Source organism: Crocuta crocuta, unplaced genomic scaffold (assembly GCF_008692635.1).
Source record: "Crocuta crocuta isolate KB4526 unplaced genomic scaffold, BGI_CrCroc_1.0 scaffold1, whole genome shotgun sequence".
In the NCBI taxonomy this organism is placed as follows: Eukaryota; Metazoa; Chordata; class Mammalia; order Carnivora; family Hyaenidae; genus Crocuta; species Crocuta crocuta.
Window position 1 is genome coordinate 5,067,084 of NW_027527930.1, and position 20,946 is coordinate 5,088,029.

Here is a 20,946-nt window from a genome sequence, read left to right on the forward strand (position 1 = left end):
AAAAAAAACACCATACTTGGGGCACCTGGGTGGCCCTGTCAGTTGAGCATCCTACTCTTCTTGGTTTTGGCTCAGGTCATGATCTCAAGGTTTTGTGGGTTCGAGTCCTGCTGCTGCCAGCACAGAGCCTGCTTGGGATTCTCCCCCCCCGCCCCTCCCCCACTCACACTGTCTCTTTCTCTCAAAATAAGCAAACATAAGTAATAATAAAAAAATAAAAACACCATACTCAACACATCTAATACTCAAAACAGCATATGAATTAACGAATACAGCAATCTCTGTCTATCTGGCCCATTCATGGAATAAAAATATTAGAAAATGACCAGAAGTTTTCCTGACCCTTGTATAAATGAACAGCTGCAGAATGTCAGAAAATACAAACTCACCTGAGGGACTTGGAGCGGGTCTCTGTAATGGTGGTCTAAAACCTGGAGCTTTGGAAGTATCAGACTGATGTAAAGGATCTGAATTTGGCAAATATGAGGATTTTCCTGATAGCATAGATTCTGGCGTTGACTGAGATGAAACAACAGATCCTCCCCAGAAGGCATGAGCAGAAGTAGGGCTATTTTCGAACAATGTGCTAAAGGGCCCAAATGGTAAGGGGGCACTGAAATTGGGAGCAATAGGCTTATTTGCTGGATGTACTGAATTTTGACAAGCACTTTGTGTACTTAAGGTTGAAGGTAGCTGGACAGAGGAGGGAACACTGTGAGGTCTTTTAATGTGATTGACACTTAGGACTGCAACAGATGAACTCTGCACTGGAGCTGGATTCTTGTGAGGGGCCGTTGTGCCATGAGAGGGTGGTCTAATAGCAGGGGTTTCCATTTTAGGAGCAGGCTGGGAGCATCCCATTTGTGTCTGAGGCAAAGGGTAAGTCACTGGGGCAGTAGAAGGCACCGCCACTGGAGCAGAACTTGTTGTTGCTAAAGGAGGAACAGTCATTCTAACTTCCGGGGGAGGAACCTGAGACTGCTGAAGAGGTGGTCTTGGCTCCTGAGAAACAGATCCCGGAGGCTGTTGCTGAGTAGAATGAACTGATGAACTCCCAGAAGAACTGCTGCTGTTTGAAAGTCTACTGTTTGCTGTTTCTACCACTGGTGGACTACCTGCTTCCTGTTCAGAGGAAGATGCCCCTTTATTTGGAGATGCTGTTCCACAATCCAAAGGGCTGTTTCTCGAAACCCCTCCTGACTGGGCTGGTGGTGACGGGGAAGATGGGGATGATACTGGGTAGTGTTCTTTGGCAGTAGGCATAGGATATGTGGCATTTGTGGGTGCAGTGCTGTTGTTGCTTGCTGTGGTTGTGACTGTTGTTGTGGTGGCGTTGGATGTCTTCACAACTGTGACAAAAAGCTGCCTTCTGACAGAAGGTGAACTTGGACTGCCATTTGTAGATGTACCAGGCACCGTTGAAGCTGATGAACTGGTTGTAGTTGTTGGACTTGAAGTTAAAGAACCTGCTGAATTCACCTGAGAACCACTGCTATTCTGATTGCTATGGCGAGGCACCATGTGAGGCTTAGGCGAGTTAGTAGCTCTGGCAGGGCTCAAAGGCCTGACAGGAAAAGGGCCCCAAGTGGACTGAGCTGGTGGAAAAGTACCTCCAAAGTGGGTCATGGGCAACCTTGGTGGACGGATCTGCTGGAAAGTCTGAGCAGCAAGCAAAGCATGTGCAAACTGTGGAGGAGGATATGCTAATGGGAGAGAAACTGGAAAACCAGGCCTCACGTTATTCACTGGGTTCTTAATGGTTTTATGAGTAGATGCAGAAGAAATTGCAGGCACCGTGAGTGCTGTGGCAGTTTGAGATGTTGATGACAGAGCTACAGTCGTCATTTTAATTCCCATTAAGGAACTGTTAGCAGCAGTGGTGGTAGGTGCTGATGACCCTATTTTGGAATTTGCTGAGGAGCTTTTCAAACGATTCTTTGGAATAAGTTCATCAATTTCTTTGTCTGGATCCTTGATCAGAGCATTGATCAACTGAGTTGCCTGTCTTGTTGATTCAGTGCCACCCCTGTAAATTGACCAAGAAGAAAAAGTTAGGTCCAATTTCCCCTACTTTTTAAATAGGTACAGCCTAAATTCATTTGTGTGAGTGTACACATACACACAGAGAACAAATAACTAAAGTTAAGCAGCCATTTTCTGACTATTCTTGAGGTATTCTACACTGAACAATAAGCTGTCCTGGCATGCGGCTATGTTTTTCAAAGGACTTTTCAAAAACGCATTTTACTATTGTTTCCTTAGACTAAGAAATCATTTTCCCATCGTAAAACACGTTACAGTTAGAAAAACCACTGCACTTAAAAGCCTATGTAATCCATAATGACACTATAATTAAACAGTTGATCAATGTTAACGGCAATAGAAGTAAACAAAGAACAACAAAAAAACGGAGTAAAAAAATAGTATTTTATTTTAAGTCCTGGTACCTAAGATAACCCCATCTATGACCCCCACCTCTGACTAACCTCTATTAGTAGACTGATTCTCACACTTCCTCTGGAAAGATGTCTCAGAATGAGAGAGGAACCCTGACAGTGCCAACAATGGCCACCAGGTCAAACCCTAGTGTTAAATCTTCAGGGAAGTATTTGATTGCAAGGAAAGCCTTCAGGAAACCCTAAGAGGGAAATTACTCATAGAAGGTATCTGCTTCCCTCTTGTCTAGATAAAGCAGGTTGGGACTACCCACCTATCCCAAGAGAGGGGAAAAATTAGATAGGAGAGGAGGATAAATATAAAACAGAGATGGCTAACTGCCTCCTTTGAGGTAGACTAGGTAACTACCAGACCCTGTCAAGGGGTACCTGCCTTTCATAAACTTATGATTTCTTAGAATATCTTATCTTTATTTAAAGAGGATTAAGGTACAGACATCTGCAATATAAGACAAATACCCATTTCAGATTTGAATCTATTACTGACCTCATATTCTAAGGATACAAACTCAGAATGATAAATCTCAAAAGCTAATTTAAGGGCAAAAGGGAAACCTACTGCTTAAAATGGGTAAGAAACCTATTCCTTCTTAAAAAGTCTCAGAATAAAATTTTAAGACTGTTGTATGAACAGTTTGTGTCAGGAAAAGATTATCTCAATCTTTGTCACACACTCACAAAAGAAAAATTCCTTTAAAGCCCTTTGAAATATTTCATAAGAGCAGAGCATATTTATTAGAGGGAAAAAACTGGAAAGGTTTTCTTCTCAAACAATCAAATTCCCATTTTAAAAAAGTATGCTATTAAACACAAAGCTCCACTGAAAATTCAAATGCTTGTATTTCATTAAAGTATAGTGCAATAAAACACAAAGAGAGAAAAAAAAAAAGAGACAAAATTTTGCCTTATAGTTATTATCCGGTCTCCTGTCTTGTCTTTCTGCTTATCAATATCTATGTGTGCACCAGTGAACTCCCGAATGGCATTAATATTACAGCCTCCTCTTCCAATCACTCTGGATATCACAGTTGATGGAACAGATACTTTCTTTGACCTGTTTAAAAGTTGCAAAGGAAAATTGAGCTGTATCGTTAATATCATTGGTTATGATTAAAATACTGAGGAGAGAGGACTACTAAAATACATTTCTGTAAATACAGAATAGATTATTGTTGTATTACCCTCTTCTATCTATTCTTACTCTAGGTGATAAAAAGCAAGTAAGTGACAGGAGAGAGAAAAAGAGCATGCAAGCAAGTGCTTTTATCACAGGTTTTCATCTCATTACCAAAGATGGTTTGTTTTTTTGACTTTCATCCTTTGTTAGGATCTATAAAGTACATACTATGTAAACATGCACTGTGCTAGTGCAAATACTAATGGCAAATAAGACAGACGTACATTCCAACCCACATATACTGACTATGTAGATACCAAGTAGGAAAATAACATCATGCCATGAGTGCTCTAATAAGGAATCATAAAGATACAATGGTTGGGACACCTAATCCAGCTGGAAGAAACAAGAAAGGCTTCTTGCAGGCACATCTGGGTGTTTGACGTACATTCTTTTTATTCTCTAATATATAACTTGAAAGGATGATATTAAAAATGTACCATTACCTTGTATTCTTTTAGAGGCTTTAGAAAATGAGCCAACTATGCTTTATTGAACAAATTATTTATTTAGAATGGTAGATTAGATAGTAAATTAAAATGTTATATTTTAAAAGGTAAGGTATGACCTCTGCATTTTTATATACATAACTAAGTTGCTTAATAATTCCTTTGAAGGGCATACTATTAAGTCAATGATCATTATTTTCAAATTAGTTAAGAATTTCTTAGGCCTATTTCAGAGTCTGTGTCTCCCTCTCTCTCTGACCCTCCCCTGCTCACGCTGTCTCTCTCTCTCTCTCCTGGAAATAAATAAAAATATTTAAAAAAAACAAAAACAAAAACAAAAAAGGGGCGCCTGGGTGGCTTAGTCGGTTAAGCATCCGACTTTTGCTTAGGTCATGATCTCGCGGTTCGTGGGTTCGAGCCCCGCGTCGGGCTCTGTGCTGACTGCCAGCTCAGAGCCTGGAGCCTATTTCAGAGTCTGTGTCTCCCTCTCTCTCTGACCCTCCCCTGCTCACACTGTCTCTCTCTCTCTCTCCTAGAAATTAAAAAAAAAAAAAAAAAAGAATTTCTTATTATACCACAATATAAAATACACAGAGAAAAACTGAGTTACCGTCTGTATTTTTGTATAGACAGTACTCTAATGTGATGGACTTCAGTTAGTACACAAGAGTGTGTATATGTGAATGAATATGTGTTATATGTGAATGAATGTGAGAGAGACAGAGATGAAGATAGAGAGATGGTGGCAGGGGGAGGCTTTGGTCAAAAATATGAAGGAAAAAAAAAAAACCATACAGTGCATTTTGGTATTAATAGGAATAAGTTTGGTTCATTACAGCTCTTATTTCAAATAATCAAAACTTTAATTTTTTTGTTAGAATTTGTGGGAAGTTCTTTAAAATAGGTTATCAGATTTACAATAGATCCTCTGTGGTATCTTACCATCTTTTAGTTTCTGGGATACTGTTTTACTTGTTTGATATACATAATATTAAAAATCTCAAGTAAAATATAATAAAATATTTTAGTCTTAAAATCCTTAAAATAAAGGTATCCTATGGTTTATAGACAAGAATAGTTTAAAACCAGTAGTTATTCATTCTTTAAATACTTACAAGTATGTAAAAGATACCACATACTGGGCTCTGAGATTATAAAGTTGAGTAAGACACAATCGATCACCTTATAGTACTTAAATTAGTTTTCTACCAAACAGCAAATATCTGGGGTGAGCAGATACCACATTTATGTAACTTTTTATGTAAAATCTCCTAATTTTAAAAGTACTTATATCTATTTTTTTTCCTCATCTAATATACAGTGTAGGCTATCTGTGTCGGCTACAATCAGATTCAGCCTAGGGCCACCACCAGTTTGTTTGCAACCTTTGGAATAGTTGGAGGAATCTAACTGTAAGGTAAACAACATCTCACCTAAAAAGAATGAGAAAAACAAGGAACAGTCACTCACCTTCTTACAACTTCCTTCCATCCTTCTTCCCTCTTTTGTCCACGCTTAGGACTTGCTACTGTTAACTTCCCATTTGGAGAGGAAAGGGGAGACGGACCAGATTTTGTGCAAGTAGACAGAGAATTACTGGTCACTTCATTGATAGTCTCTGACAATCTTTAGCAGAGGGAGAAAAATACATTAAATATAGAACAAATATAGAATTTTAAATGATAGAGGCAACCTACCACATAATTTTATTCTTTTATTTATTTTGGAATAAATATGGTGAACAAATGAAGAAATTATTTTTCACTTTTCAGTATGTAGCACAGTAATATGAACAGCCAATTTTTAAGAAGATACTATCAAGAGCTCAAAATTAGCTGAGACAAATTACAAGAATAAACCCTGAGAAACTATAATCAATACTTTTCATGGGCTAAATTTAACAACTAAAATAAAGAAGTTACATAGTAAAAAAAATTTTTACCTTTCATTAATACGAAACTTAAAAAATAGCTTATTTTTCAATAAAATGCAACTACTGACTTCTTTATCACAAAGACAAACCCTTATTTTGCCAATTGTTAATTTGCTTGTTTTACTAAAAAAATTCAGCAACACAGCATTTCATGATAATACTGTAAATAATAAAAATGGATACTGGAACTTACTTTATTGAAGTCTTGCCAGAAACAGATTTTCTCTCCTCCTTTGGAAATGTAACCAGAACTGATGGCTGCTTCTTGCTGGTCATTGTGGTAGTCACCACAGCAGGTGAATGATTGTCACTCTTTCGGCTACTGTTGCTGTTACTACTTTCATCACTGCAGCTGGAAATCCTCATGTTATCACTGTCCCCACTCTCGCTGGTACTGCTGCTCTTGGACTCTCCATTTACCTTCTCTGGCTGACTATATGAGATTGGTAGTGGATCATCAAATATAATCTGAACATTTTCTGGAGTAATTTTATTTTTCCTGTTTTTCCTCTTTGAACTGGTTGTAGTTATGGTATTATTTCTTTTACCATGGGAACCTGCCAAAGTTGTCCAGGTTGCAGATATACCAATGGTAGTAGTGGTTGTGGCACTTGGAGGCTCTGTCAAGACTTCAGGCTCATCTGTAAAAGTAATGATACCAAATTAGACAGTTCTAAGTGTTTTTGGAATATATTTAGCTTTGTTTTTTTAAATGTTTATTTGTTTTTGAGAGAGAGACAGAGCACAAGCCAGGGAGGGGCAGAGAGGGAGACACAGAATCCAAAGTAGGATCCAGATCCAGGCTCTGAGCTGTCAGCACAGAGTCTGATGCAGGGCTTGAACCCAGAAACCGCAAGATCATGACCTGAGCCAAAGTTGGATGTTTAACCAACTGAGCCACCTAGGCGCCCCATAGAATACATTTAGCTTTAAACACCTGAAGAACAATAAAGTCAGGAGTTACCCTGCGACTATTAGATGACAATTAGATGTCAAGTCATCAATCATTCCAGCACTCATTAGTAATGAATAGATATGACTGATCTTTCTGTGCTAAGTCCTAAACAATGCATAGTAGGTAGTTATAAAAAATATTTGGGGGACAATTTGGTAAATATTAATAAGTGCTATATATTACATATCATTATACAATTATGAAATTTATTGGGTATAATAACGTTATTGTGGTTACACAAAATAGTGTTATTTTTCTGGGAAATAACATATTCAAGTATTTAGTGGTGATTCTGCGTGGGGTGTCCAGCTTACATGTAATCTGTTCAAAAAGAAAGGAAGAAAAATAAACTAATGTGCCAAAATATCATAAGAATCTAGGTGTTCATCATACTAATCCATACACCTTTCTGCAGTTTGAAACGTTTCAAAATAAAAGACTGGAGGAGAGACAAATTACACACATACACACACACTGCATATATATTTGGTGGTTTAATGACAATGGTTTCTCCTCACAATATCTTCAATATCAAATAATATTTTAGTTAGAACCTAGGTAAAATAATTCCCTCATTTTGAGAAAAATCTAAATATGTTTAGGATTATAAATGGTATTATGGACTTACTCTTGATTTTGTAGGTATAATAAGTGGCACTGTGATTATGTAAGCAAATGTCATCCCTAGGATAAATGTTAGAGTTTTAGAGGTACAATGTCAAGATGTCTGCAACTTACTTTCAGATAGCTTCGAAAAAAAATGCACATAGGAGTAGAGAGAAAAAAATTAAGCAAATATGGTAAAATGTTTATTTTTAAAATCTAGGTGGAAGGTACTCAGGTGTTCATTTTATCATTCTTTCAATTTGTAGCTTTGAAATTCTTCAAATAAAAAGCTAGGGAGAAGTCAATAAATGAAAATAGCACATAATACTTAAAGGTTTAATGACAGAAATCTACTTTTACCTTAAGTTGCTGATATTTAAGGAAATATCATTTTGAATACAATGTATTACATAAATCATAGTAGATGGTAATTTAGAGAAAATACCTTCAACTTTATGCTTTTCTTTTTCTTGAGCAGCTTGGAGTTCAAAGTTCTCTTTATTTTTGGCTTCAATTTCTTCTAGTTTTCTTCTTTGTTCTTCCTTTTTCTTTCGTCTCTTCTCCTTTCTCTTTTCTCTTTTGGCAGCCAAAGCCAGCCTCCGGCTTTCTTCTCTTAACTGTTAAAGGATCAATAAAAAAGATTTACCTTGTAAAAAAAAAAAGTTGTCACATAATGTAATTTTATTGTAAGGGAACTAGAATACCATAAAATTCAAAGTCATGTAGTTCAATTTATTGTTTGATCAAGATCATAGTCAAATCACTGTAAAGAGAAAATATTTTTAAATGTCAAGATTAAATTAACAATATAGGACAATCTAATTTTAAAATGGATGAATGACAGATACATAGCTTTCATAATTCCTAAAAAAATGTAAGTTAAAATAATAAGTTACCATATTTTATTCATTAATTTTGAAAACTTAAAAAAGATACCATGGATTAGTACAAGTTTCGGAAAATGAGTTCCTTCCTATACTGATGTGGGTACAAATATTTATATTTTAGGAGGTAATTCAAAAGTGTCCTATTAAAATTATAAACTGCTTATCCAAAAAATTTATTCTATAAAATGACCATAGTGAAAAAATAATTTCCACTAAAAAACTGATTATAATGGCAATAAATGGAAATAATGGTAAATCTATCAATGCCAAGGATGGAGGCAATAATACATTCACAAAATACTAGGCCACCATTAATGGGGCAGCAGGATGGCTCAGTCAGTTAAGTGTTATAGTCTTGATTTTGCCTCAGGTCACGATCTCATGGTTCATGGGTTCAAGCCCCGCATAGGGCTCTACGCTATTATCAGCATGGAGCCTGCTTAGGAATCTCCTTCTCCCGCTCTCTCAGCCCCTCCCCTGCTTGCACACTCTTTCAAAATAAATAAACATTTTTTAAACATTTTGTAAGTTTTCTGTACTTGGTAAAATGCTCCCAAATTACACTGGTTAGAAGAAAAGAATACACATTGAAGACCAATGATCCACTTATTGGGAAAGAAACTGTTCTATTTGTAGAAATAGAGAAAAAAGGCGAAGAGGATACAAATCAAAGCTACTGACTACCTCTAGAGCGGGCCTGGAAGAGGGGTAGCAGAACGTTGGTGGCTTTCAATTTTATTTTATATAACTATATTCTGTTTATATTTGTGAAAGTGGGTACTTCTGTGTTACTTTCATAGTCAAAAAAATTAAGAATAAAAGTATAAAAACATCTCTTTAAAAAAATTTTTTATGTCTTTTATTTTATTTTGAGAGACAGAGAGTGAGTGAGAGAGAGGCAGAGAGAAAGAGGGAGACACAGAATCTGAAGCAGGCTCCAGGCTCTGAGCTGTCAGCAGATCCCAACATGGGGCTTGAACGCACAGACTGTGAAATCATGTACCTGAGCCGAAGTCAGACGCTTAACTGACTGAGCCCCCCAGGTGCCCCTAAAAACATCTCTTAATAAGTGACTTTAACTATTAAATTTTCCTCTTTGATTCATAATGTGAGAAAATCATCTTCAAACTGTTTTGTTTCCATGTCTTCTAAACGATGTTTTCAAACTAGGTACTCCCTGTCTATAATCTAGTGTTCTGTGTTTTATGTGTATATTTTAAATGTGTCAAAACAATGACAGTTTATGGAAAATGTCACCATATGCTAACTAATGAAACCAAGCTCAAATATAAGCACCAAAGGCAAATCATTTCATTTTTGTTAAGTTTCTTGCTTTTGCGGGACATTCCTGTCTTTTCAAATTATCCCTGTTGGGTACCTGAAAGGTTCTGCCCACCTTGGAAGTTTTTACACTCTCGGGCAGTGCACCATAATTACATTCTCTCTGGTGAAGAGAAATCTTTTGTTCCTGAAAAGGGAAATAATTAAGGAGAATTTGTAGAACAATACTTCCTCAGGTAGAAGGAAAGTATTGTTTTCTCCTTTCCTGAAAAGGAGAAAAGTTAAAGATACAAAAATTATCTGCATGATAGCCCTAGAAAGTTTTGCTAGTTCTTCAGAAGTACACAAACTCCAGTATGAAGACAAGTAAGAGAGGAGATTTTGACCTTGCAGAAGGACTGGAAAGAAAACACTGCTGACCTTCACTCCCTAGTTCTTTACATGGAAGGAGGAATAATATCTGACTGGAGAGTTTGAAAGGAAGCAAGCATGTGTGACTCTGCTCACTGAATCCTTGCTTTAATGGAACTAGCTGCCTGCCCTTAGGAAAACATGCTCTCTCCCCCTGAACTCTAGAGTGAGGTTGTCCTGTCTAGCTCTGACTTTGACGGAAGAGCTTAAGTGAAAAAAAGGAGGAATAGGAAGTGGAGTGAAGGGTGTGCCAGAAAAACATTTCAAAGCAACCATTCCCATAAATATATATTAGGCCTCTTCTCTGCTCTCTCATTCTCAAAAATAAACATTAAAAAATATTTTAAAAATAAATTAAGCCTTCCAATTCAGAATTAGGAATAAAACATACTTTGTCTGTATCATGTCTGTATGTACAGAAAAGCCTTGAGAAAGGTCATGAGTGATCAAAATATTACATGTGAAGTTTAATTGGTTAAGCCAAGGATGGATTTTTTATTTTGTCTGGTGGCAGGAGGTCACTGTGACTGGTATCAAGAGGTAAAGAACTACCTTAAGAATAAAAAGACTTCAATCAGAAAGCCGTTATCTAAACCCATGTGGCCTAGATGTGGGGAGAAGTGATGATGGGCTGAGGTAGATTATATATATATATTATATATAAAACCAGTTTATAGGTGCAGCTGGGTCTTGGCTATAACGTGCCCTGCCTTACAGAATTCCATCAGTGGAGACTGACCCTTTGACAACAGTAAGTCTAGATTATCAGACTCACAGTAGAGTTCAGCCCTAAAAGCACGGTATTTGCTCATTTCTAAATCTTGTAAATTCTAAGCATTATCTAGTATTTTCATAATCTCATAGATCTTACTAACCCTTTCAATGCACTAGAAGTAGGGCACCAACTCAGAGGTCCCAGGGAAACTATTTCTTTCTGAAGGAGAGATCTCAAACTATGACTGTGAAAGAACCAACAAAGGCATGAAGCTCTAAAAAATTAAGCAGTATTAGATAAGGTAGATACATATTTATTAAGGAGTATCATAAGTTTGCAGGTGGTTATGAAACTAATGGATCACCAAAGGGAAAATGTTATTAACTATATGAATTTATGTGTGTGTGTATATATACATGAGGGGGATATCCAATGTTTAAAAGGAAGAGCAAATGAGACTTTAGAAAGGCATAATCAGGCAGAGGAAGACAATCAAGAGAAAATGGCTTCAGTGAGAAGAGTTTTATGAAGGCAGGTAATCAACAATGATAAGTATCACAAGTTATCAGTAAGAACTGAAAAAAAAAAATAGGATTTGGCAGTTAAGATGTCACTGGTAACCCTGCTATAGTTAGTTCACTGCAGTAGTGAGGGAGTAGGTGAATGGTTCTCAGGATTAAAAATTTAAAAACTAGCATCAACAAGACATAGATTATTCTCTAAAAATATTGGGAAAACAAAACACTAAATCTAACTGGTGATTTCTAGTGGAGGTTTAGGAAACAAAGTGACATCTGAGAGTGAAGCTTTTTAAGATAAAAATTTAAGTATTTGAGAAGCAGCAGCCCAGACTAAAGAAATACCATCTGCAAATTTGGATATATGAAAGTTAATAAGATACAGGAGCAGTAGAAAACCAGAGTGAGTGATGAACCTGGAGGAGTAAGCTACGTGGACCTGAATGTTTGGATCTTCCCATGCAGACAACAAAGAGAGACTGAAAGTTTTTGAGGAGGGTGTAACGCAATTCCACCTGTGTATTAGAAAACTATGGGCATTGTGGAAAAGTTACATTGGAATGGAGAAAGACTAAAACGAAGGCAAAAGGTGATGGAGTCAAAGCTATTTGTTTATATAGGGAGACTGTTAAGCATCCTGTTACACTTCAGGTGAGGAGTGATAACTGAGAGGAAAGAATGGAACAGAGGCTGCAAAAGCGGAGTTAAAGGTGGTGATGATATACAGAGGGTTTAAATGCCAGGTGCTGGATTAAGTTAATTTACTACAAGAATTCATTTGATGGATGTAGGGAATGGGAAACAAGGGTAAGTGAACAGCTGAAAGTGATTATCAAGATTTCATTACTGACTCATGAGTAACAATAACAGAAAAATAGATCAAGGAGTATCAGGGGAAGAGAAAGGAAGGATCCAAGGAAGATCTACTGATAATTTGCTATATATTAAGCATGATTCTAATCTTTTAGGACTAGTCAGTAAACTAAACAAAATATCCCTACCCTCATGAAGCTTATAAAAAAACTTAACATTTAATTTAGGGGAGGCACACAGATGACAATATGTTAGTTTTCAAAAAGGTGTTAAATACAATGTAAAAAACTGGAGAAAGGGAAGAGAAGTATGTATATGGGGAATGGTAGGGGGTTTTGATTTTAAATAGGGTGACCAATGTAAGTTTCACAAAGGTAAATTTAGAACATCTAAAAGATTTGAAATATTTCAGGCAAACAGAACAGCCAGTACATAAACTGTATGTTCAAGTAGGCCATTGTGGCTGAAAATAGTAGAAAATGACATTGCAACAGAGTATCAGAAGGTCTGTCTGATCACCTTGGTGTCTTAAAGACTTTATCTTTTAGTCTGAAATAGTGCTGTAGGGTTTTGAACAAAAGAGTGACAGATTTAATTTAAATGACTTAAGAGGATGGAAAACAGAATGCTGAGCACGATGACAGAATCAGGGAGGTCAGTTAAATAACTACTAGGCAATAGAGGTAAGAGATGATATTAAAGACTTGAACCAGGGTGAGAAGTGATGAAAAATGACTAGGATTCTAGATATAGTTGTAAGGCAAAGGTAACAAGATTATGCAACATAGTGGAGGATAGAGAGGAATCAATAATGACCTCAAGACTTTTACCATAAGCAATTACAAGACAGAGTTGTGGCTTTGGGGTGGGGCAAAGATCAGGAATTGACATCTGGAAACAAGTACTAGTACCAATTGGTATCCAAATGGACATGTTGAACAACTAGCAGGATAGGAGATGAGTTTAGGGAAGATAGCTGTGCCAACGATATATTTTTGGGATCAGCTGGTATGTATTTAAATTTAAGAAGTAGGATGAGATACCCTGTGGAAAAAGAAGATGATCATGTAATGAGTCCAGGGGCTTGCCAACTAAGAGGGGAGAAGAGGAGAAAGTAGCAAAGGAGACACAGAAGTAACATCCAGGGAGGTAAGAGAAAAACCGTGAGTGTGTAGTGCATGAGAGGTCAAGAGAAGAAATAGGTCAGGTATTATTAGGCTCCATTAATAAGGATAGAGCACTTAGCCCTGGGTTTAGCTACATGAAAGTCACTGGAGACCATAAAAGCATAGTTTTGGTAGAGTTGTGAGAGCCTGACAGGAGTACATTCTAAAAGAAGGAAGAATTAGAACAGCCAAGATAGATGAGTTTGCTGTTACTGTTTGCCTGCAAAGGAAAGCAAAGAGATGAGCTTGTAGCTGAAAATTAGAGAAAGGAAGTGAAGGAATCAAAAGGTTTTTTTTTTTAAGATTGGAGAAATAAGCTTGTATAAAGATGAGAAAGACCCACAGGAAGGGAAAAATGATATAAGACAAAGAGAAGATTTGCCACAATGTTTTTGAGTAAAGGTGACAGATCTAGTTCAACAGATGGACTGGTTACAGAAAAGTTTATTTAGTAACTGAGAAGAAGAACATGGATAGAATTGGGGAGATGGGTGGGGGAAAGTCTGACAGTTTACTTCTGGTGCTTCCGTTTTCTCACTCTAAAATCCAAAGTTGAGGGTAAAGGAACATATGAAGTGAGAGGATAATGGAGAAAAAGTAATAGTGGTCTTGATGAATGGGAGAATGAAATTAGGGAAACACAGTATAACTACTAGGTAGTATTAAAGGATTCACTGTCACCCATTTAAAGTAAAATTCACCATCAAGTGAATGTTTTTTCTTACATGTTTAGTTACTAGGCTATGGGTGGGAGTAAAGCGAAAGAAAGAGTAAGGAACAGTGAAGGATGGTAGAATTAGGTGGATCCTACAATTTTTTGGTAGGCAGTGTTGTCAGGATTGTTGGAGGTAGAATTCTAGAGGGAATAAAGCTGAAAAGATAATCAGAGAATGAAATGTATAAAATTAAGATTATGGGATGGGCATCTTAAAAGCTTTGGGTGATGGCAAAAAAAAGCCCAATGGAAAACATCTAATAGGAATATTATAAGTATACACCCTACATAGGTAATGCAAGTTTACAAGGAAAAAGATAAGGGGAGAAACAGTAAGTAATAAAGTGCAGGGTTAAAAGAAATCTATCAAAAATGAAGACCAACAGTATCCACTAAGAATACCAACAGCCATGAGTATAACCTAGTTGTTAATGTCCTAAGAGAACAAGCAATTAACTGTAAGAGAAGTCCACAGTTTGACCAGAAAAACTGCTCCAAAGCAAGCACTCTTCCACATCACAAATGTTCAGTAAATAAATGTTCACTGAACAAGGATAAGGGAATCTGCTAAATATAATGGGCAGTATTTTCAGCAGCAATTATTACAAACCTATTAACCAAAACTTTCAAATTAGAAAGGCTGATCAGATAAGTACTTTTATACAAGCAATCAATTACCTATACTGAACATTCAACTTAGACAAGACCAACTCCAATGATGTTCTTAAATCAGAAATGATAGAGCCAGAATACACTGTGTCTCAAAAGGCAAAAGAAATAAAGAAAAAAAAACTATTTTCCAGATATAAAAAATAAGTAAAAAAAGTGAACCAAACCCTATCAGATCGCCATCTGATACTTTTTCAAACAGAAATACTGGGGTAGAGTTTAGGAGAGAAGTGCCTCCTCTACCATCTAGAGATTTATCTCTACATTGCCTCCATTCAAAATTGTTCCTAAAGTATTAGTGTATGCAACAGAATCAATTTACATCTAATTAACTTATGATTAGAATTATTTATCATTCTGAGTTTTAATATTATGGAAAAATATGCAATGACATTTGAAAGCAGTTCCTTTTGACTTACTTTAAATTTGAGGCTCTTGGAACAAGAAGGTTAAGAAATACTGGAAACAATTCAAAAAAATGACACTTGTATTGCTGGCAATAGTAGGAAAATAATTTGGAAGTATCACATTTAAAATATTTTGACTCAAGTGAAGATACTTCCTCTATAAAAATAAAAGCACCAAAATATAAGGAAATAGGTATAAGAATTTTTATTGTAACAGTATCTGTAGTGACAAAAACCTGGAAGCAAACTTATTATGGAGTATAGTCTACACTTATTTAAATCACTAGCAATTGAAAATAATATTCATCAATTACTGAGAGAGGAAAGTATTAGAGCAACGTGTTCACATGACCCTTTTTAATAAAAAGTACACCATCTCCATATATGTAAATATTCATTTGCTGAAAGAAACATTTATTGAGTGCCTATGACATGCTGGGCACCATTTTGTGATACATACACTGTAGCAGTAGAGAGAGTAAAACAAGATTAACTAAATAAAATACAGTATTTCAAATGTTACAGAGTAAAAATAAAGAAGAGAAGAAAATTAGCAAGAGTTTCTGTGGAAGGGAGACTAAAGTAAGAGGCAACTGAAGGGACATTCACTCCAGAAGGCACAGCAAGAGCAGAAACAATATGGTCAGTGTGGATGGAGCAAAATGACCAAAAGAAAGTAATGAAAAAGTAAGATCAGAGAGGTGTAAGAAGTATTATGGGTGGGCATATCACATACAGTCTTAAAGGCTTTGTAAGTAATCGCAGAGGTGCAGACTTTAGTTACCATGCCTGGTTGTTAACTTTAGTTATATTGCAATAATAACATGTTTTTCTTCATGCATATTTCAGTTTAAATTGAACACATTATAATACTGAAAAAAGCTGAAGTTGTCTTTAAAAAGATATCTCCTATAAACTGCCTCCTGTCTCTATAATCTACAAGCATGCATTAAATCCCTAGATGTATTTAACGTAATATGTAAATATCAAAGGCATGAAAAAATTAAAGATTTTACTTAAAAACAAATTTCTATGTCTCAGCTGTAGAAAGAATGCTTTTTAGAATTTGATAAAAATGAAAAAAAAAATAACTTATTTAGAAACAGATTTCTAATGTAAAAATAAAGTAATGCAAAAACAGGATATTATAATACTTTGGGAAGAAAGAACTAAAAAGAACTAAGAGGTATGTTATGCTAAGGAAAGAGTGGGACCCTGAGAATTTGGAATAAAAAAACTGGGTTTGAATACTACCCTAGCTTAATCAAGTTACTTAACATCCCACAGATTGAGTTTTTCCAACTGTAAGAGGAAGAGAGTAATATTTTTTAGTGAGAAGACCAAAATAATACATTTTATCATTCAAATTGGCCCTATTACACTGCTTAGTACTTAGTAGGCAATAAATATTAGATAAAACTGAATATGGAAACAGGTCAAATATTATAATAACTATCTACCTCTCAACGTGCTCATGTTCTTTTAAAATCTCAAAATGGATGGGGTGCCTCGGTGGCTCAGTCGGTTAAGCATACGACTCTGGTTCAGGTTATGATCTCACAATCTGTGAGTTCAAGGCCCACGTGGGCTCTGGGCTGAGATTCTGTCTCTCCCTCCCCCCCTCTCTCTCTCTCTCAAAAATAAACAAACATTAAAAAAATTAAAATTTCAAAATGACCAAAAAAGCTAATTTGTTTGAACAGAAATTAAAACAGATATTAAAAAATGAAGAATGTCCAGTATTAAATATATATTCCGAAAAATAATATTTTCACATTTAAATTAGAATAAAATGGGGGCTTAGTCAGTTAAGCATCTGGCTCTTGGTTTCAGCTCAGGTCATGGTCTCATGGTTTGCGAGATTGAGCCCTGAGTCCAGCTCTGTTTATGTAAGTTGAAATACATAATTTAACAAAGTCAGTAAGTATAATAAAATAGAATGGAGTTGACTCAAATCAAAAGATTAAAATTACCACTGTATATCCTTTATAAATTTAAATAGTTAATATTATATCTAAAGCATTTTTAACCTTTTTATAAAAGATGAAATGTGGCAGAATATGGATTCCATTAAGATTCAATGCCAACCATCTCTTTTCCTATTGTGCTTACTATTTGTATTAATTCCAGAAAACAGAGTTAATTGATAGGAAGGGGGAGAAAGTAGGAACTATGCGACTGTCAAAACCAAATGTTGTTTGGAGTATTTTACTCCCCGTGAGAAAAGGTGTGAATGATGTTCTGCCTGAAAGAGAAAAGTACAAGAGAAATCATCCATTTAAAAAATGTACTCATTAAACATTCCACCAAGAGGCTGTAACTCACTGGTTGGTTATGTGCTGGTAATGCATTTGGTACTGCTGATAAATCTGCTGGCAACAAATTACAAGGTCTAGGATCAGTGAAAGATCAATTTGGAAGGGGATTAAGAGATCATTCATTGAAATAAGACTCAACTTGATTATTAGAGGCTAGGTTTTCTGACTTCCAGATGAATGCAATTCCTATAATAAAATTTTGTTAATCTGATAGCAAAGAAAATTCTTTTAATGATATTTAAAACAGTCATAATTCTATCTGAACAAAACTTGGGGGAGAAACGTACATGATTTAAAGCAAAAACAAAAGACAAAATGAAACAAAACCCTAAGACAACAGATTACAAATTAGGGAAAAAGAAAAGGGGTAAAGGTGGTTATTTTTCACATATAAAGGTTATGATTACCTTTTCCAAGTCTAACTCTTCTAACAAAATGCTGGCATTTTTGTTTGCTTCAGCAGCCTGTCTATCTTTGGCTTGTACTATTGATTCCATACAAAGATGACACTTCTTCAGCATCTCCTAAAATAAAAAATTAAGATGTCTGCAGCCTCAAAAAACAATTCACATTTAGAGAGACTCCTGAAAACACAAAGATAATTAATTTAGGTACTTGACTGAACATAAGCAATAAACATCAGTGGTGGGGCAAAAAAGTGTACAAATAAAATAATAATCTAAATGGTTTATGTTTTTTAAGATACACAAGAGCAAAGAGCCTCTACTGTCCTTCAAACTAAAACCATTTGACTGGAATTTCAGAAACTAAAATCATGTACTCCCTAAAACTTCAATGTAAGAAATCGTATAGCAAACAGAGCTTCAATAATTTATGCCAGATGGTTAATGGGCTAAAGGGAAACATCAATGTTAAAAAAGAAAAAATGTGTTTAAAAAATTAAAGAACTTAACTGACAGGAATTATTTCAAATATTTAAGCTCTGTTGCTACAACTTCCTGTGCAAGAATCACACTTAAAGAAATCATAGACATACATACTTTTCTCAGTGATTTCATTCTCGGGACACACTAATTAATGGGAAAGAACTATTTCCCCATCAGGATGAAAGCCTTACTTTTAATCTCTCCACCCTTCCAAAAAAACAAAAACAAAAACTAACAGTGGTATCCAGGAATGTTAATTATCATAAAGGAATGTACTGGCAGGCAAGACCATGAATTAGCTACGTTAAATAAAACTCATGAAAAAAAAGTGCTTGCTTTCATGTAATGATTTCTGAGAAAAACATTTTTAGATTTATTGACTTCTTTGCATTTTCAGATGCATGTCTTAGGATTTTAGTCAAATGTTAGTATAAACCCCAAATCAAATCATCACCAGGGGAATATCTCAATTAGATCTCTAGTAGGATTTATTTTACCTTCTATACTTTTCCTGTAAAAGCCTAGCTAATTCATTCTTGAGCTGATAATTACACTAACTTTCACATTATATTGAAAACATTAAAGTTTCCTTGCCCGTGACTATAACAAGTACTATTCTCAGTTTTGTTTAGGTCTTAGAGAATGTTTTATTGTTTCATTAGTTAAGTAAATAATCTGAAGCACCTTTTAAATAGAACACTGCAGTCTCAAATAATAGATAAAAAACTGTTATAAACCACACATGCTGCTTAGACTAAGACTTTTTCTTAGCATGATAAACACATACACAAACAAATGGGATCCCTAGCTCATATAGTGGGATGAATTTAGTCAGTATTATTACCTTATCAGTGATAGTTGCTATGTATCTCATACATTCAGAATCTGATGGAAACTGATTGACTTCTTTGACTAAGTAGCGCACCACCTTCACATGACCCTAAAAAACAGATACCAATATCAGATTGAAAACAGACTCTTAACAGGATTCAGAAAATCTAGTCGTGTCTTAACTAAGATTACTTTGACATCAGTGCCACAGAATAAAGTCTTACTTAGATATCATTTGCACTGTAAATGAAAAAGAGACAAACTTTGGTTCTCCCATAGGTAAATCTACACTGTTCATTCTCATCCCACCCTCCAAAACAGTAAAGAATAACCTAATCTAAGTCTAAACAACACTGAATAAAAAACCAACAAGCCAAAAATCAGTATGAAGAAATGGGGACATGTCTGAAAGAAAAAAAAAATTGTTTCTAGCTAACTCATAAGTGAGCATCGTATTTCAATTCTAAGCACTGAAAGAGTAGAAATAGCAATTCTGTTCTTTTTTTCAGATAAAAACTAAATGCACAATACTGTACTAGTAGTACAAAAAAAATTAAGATACACTTTCCTAAAGCGTGAGCTATGATAATATTCACTGTTAACACAGCTCACTAAGTTCAAAATCTTTAGACCACAACTCAAGAGACTCTTAAGTTTCTCCAATCTAACACTATTGCTCTCTGAACACAACACCTATAAATTAGCTAGTTTTGATAAATAGACTGTTTATATTTGGTAAATTTCCCTATCTCTACCTTTTCATCTACATCTTTTTAAACTATTCCTATCTTTTAATGAATAGTTCAATGTCATTTACATCATTTCTTGATAACTCGCCTTAAATTATATGGGATGCCTTACATAGTTACCTGACTGTGTGTGGTTCTTACCTCTGATCAAATTATGTATTTCTTTAAAAAACGAAAAAGTGCAACTGCTGTACTCTGTACAATGTAATAGCTCAACCATTACAGTTGCACATGGTAGATACTAAAAAAATAAATATATAATGGAATGAATACAAAAGAATAAAAAACATAAACACTGTTCTTAAGGAATTAAGTCTATTTGGAAAGGTAAGACATATGCATGTTAGAGTGGTAACCAGATACTTTTTCAAAATGAATGATAAAAACAACAGATTGTATAACTTCTACAATGTTTAGGAGATTAAATATCCTGTGAGCTCAAATAGACTGGAAGAGTTTTTGTAGAAGGGAAGATTTAAATGATACCCAAAGAATGAATAACTGGAAAAATAAGGAAGGATATAGGTATTCCTGAGATGAGGACAAAGGTGATGTGAAAGATAGTAATGAAGAAACGATCAAGCAAAGAAAAGCCTCTCCACATCAGAAACTCAAAACGGGGGATGAGCGGTAAGGGCACCAGATTATGTTGGCTTTGACTGGCAAACTAAGATTGGATTTTGAAGGATGACAGAGGCTGAGGGGAGGAAAAGGTTCTAGAAGAGGATACTAACATAGTGGAGTGGTTAGGAAGATGAATGATATGTTAGCTTGCTTGGAGGAGAGGTAGTGAGAAAGAGTACGTTTGGTGAGGAAATAACATACAGAGTCAGTGTCTAGGTAGTTTAGAATACCTAGGGAAGAGGTGGTATAAAGCACAGTCAGAGAGAATAAGACAAAAAAGGAGAAAGATGATTTCTTGCAATTTATGTATTAAAACTTTCTTTTTTTTTTTTTTAATGTTTTTATTTATTTCTGAGAGAGTGAGAGAGAGACAGCAGGA

The 20,946-nt window shown here is 35.4% G+C and overlaps 1 protein-coding gene across 4 annotated transcripts in view; it reads right to left on the reverse strand.

The window, feature by feature from the left end:
* The window catches only part of ANKRD17 (ankyrin repeat domain 17), a 127,793-nt gene that overhangs the window by 17,846 nt on the left and 89,001 nt on the right, over positions 1-20,946 (reverse strand). For all 4 annotated transcript variants that reach the window (XM_077750272.1, XM_077750263.1, XM_077750254.1 and 1 more), the window contains 7 exons: positions 19,208-19,303; positions 17,884-18,000; positions 8,022-8,193; positions 6,209-6,656; positions 5,553-5,708; positions 3,361-3,510; positions 390-2,026 (listed from right to left, as the gene is read on the reverse strand). In XM_077750272.1, coding sequence (XP_077606398.1) covers positions 390-2,026; positions 3,361-3,510; positions 5,553-5,708; positions 6,209-6,656; positions 8,022-8,193; positions 17,884-18,000; positions 19,208-19,303 — 2,776 coding nt within the window. The remainder of the gene's footprint in view (positions 1-389; positions 2,027-3,360; positions 3,511-5,552; positions 5,709-6,208; positions 6,657-8,021; positions 8,194-17,883; positions 18,001-19,207; positions 19,304-20,946) is intronic.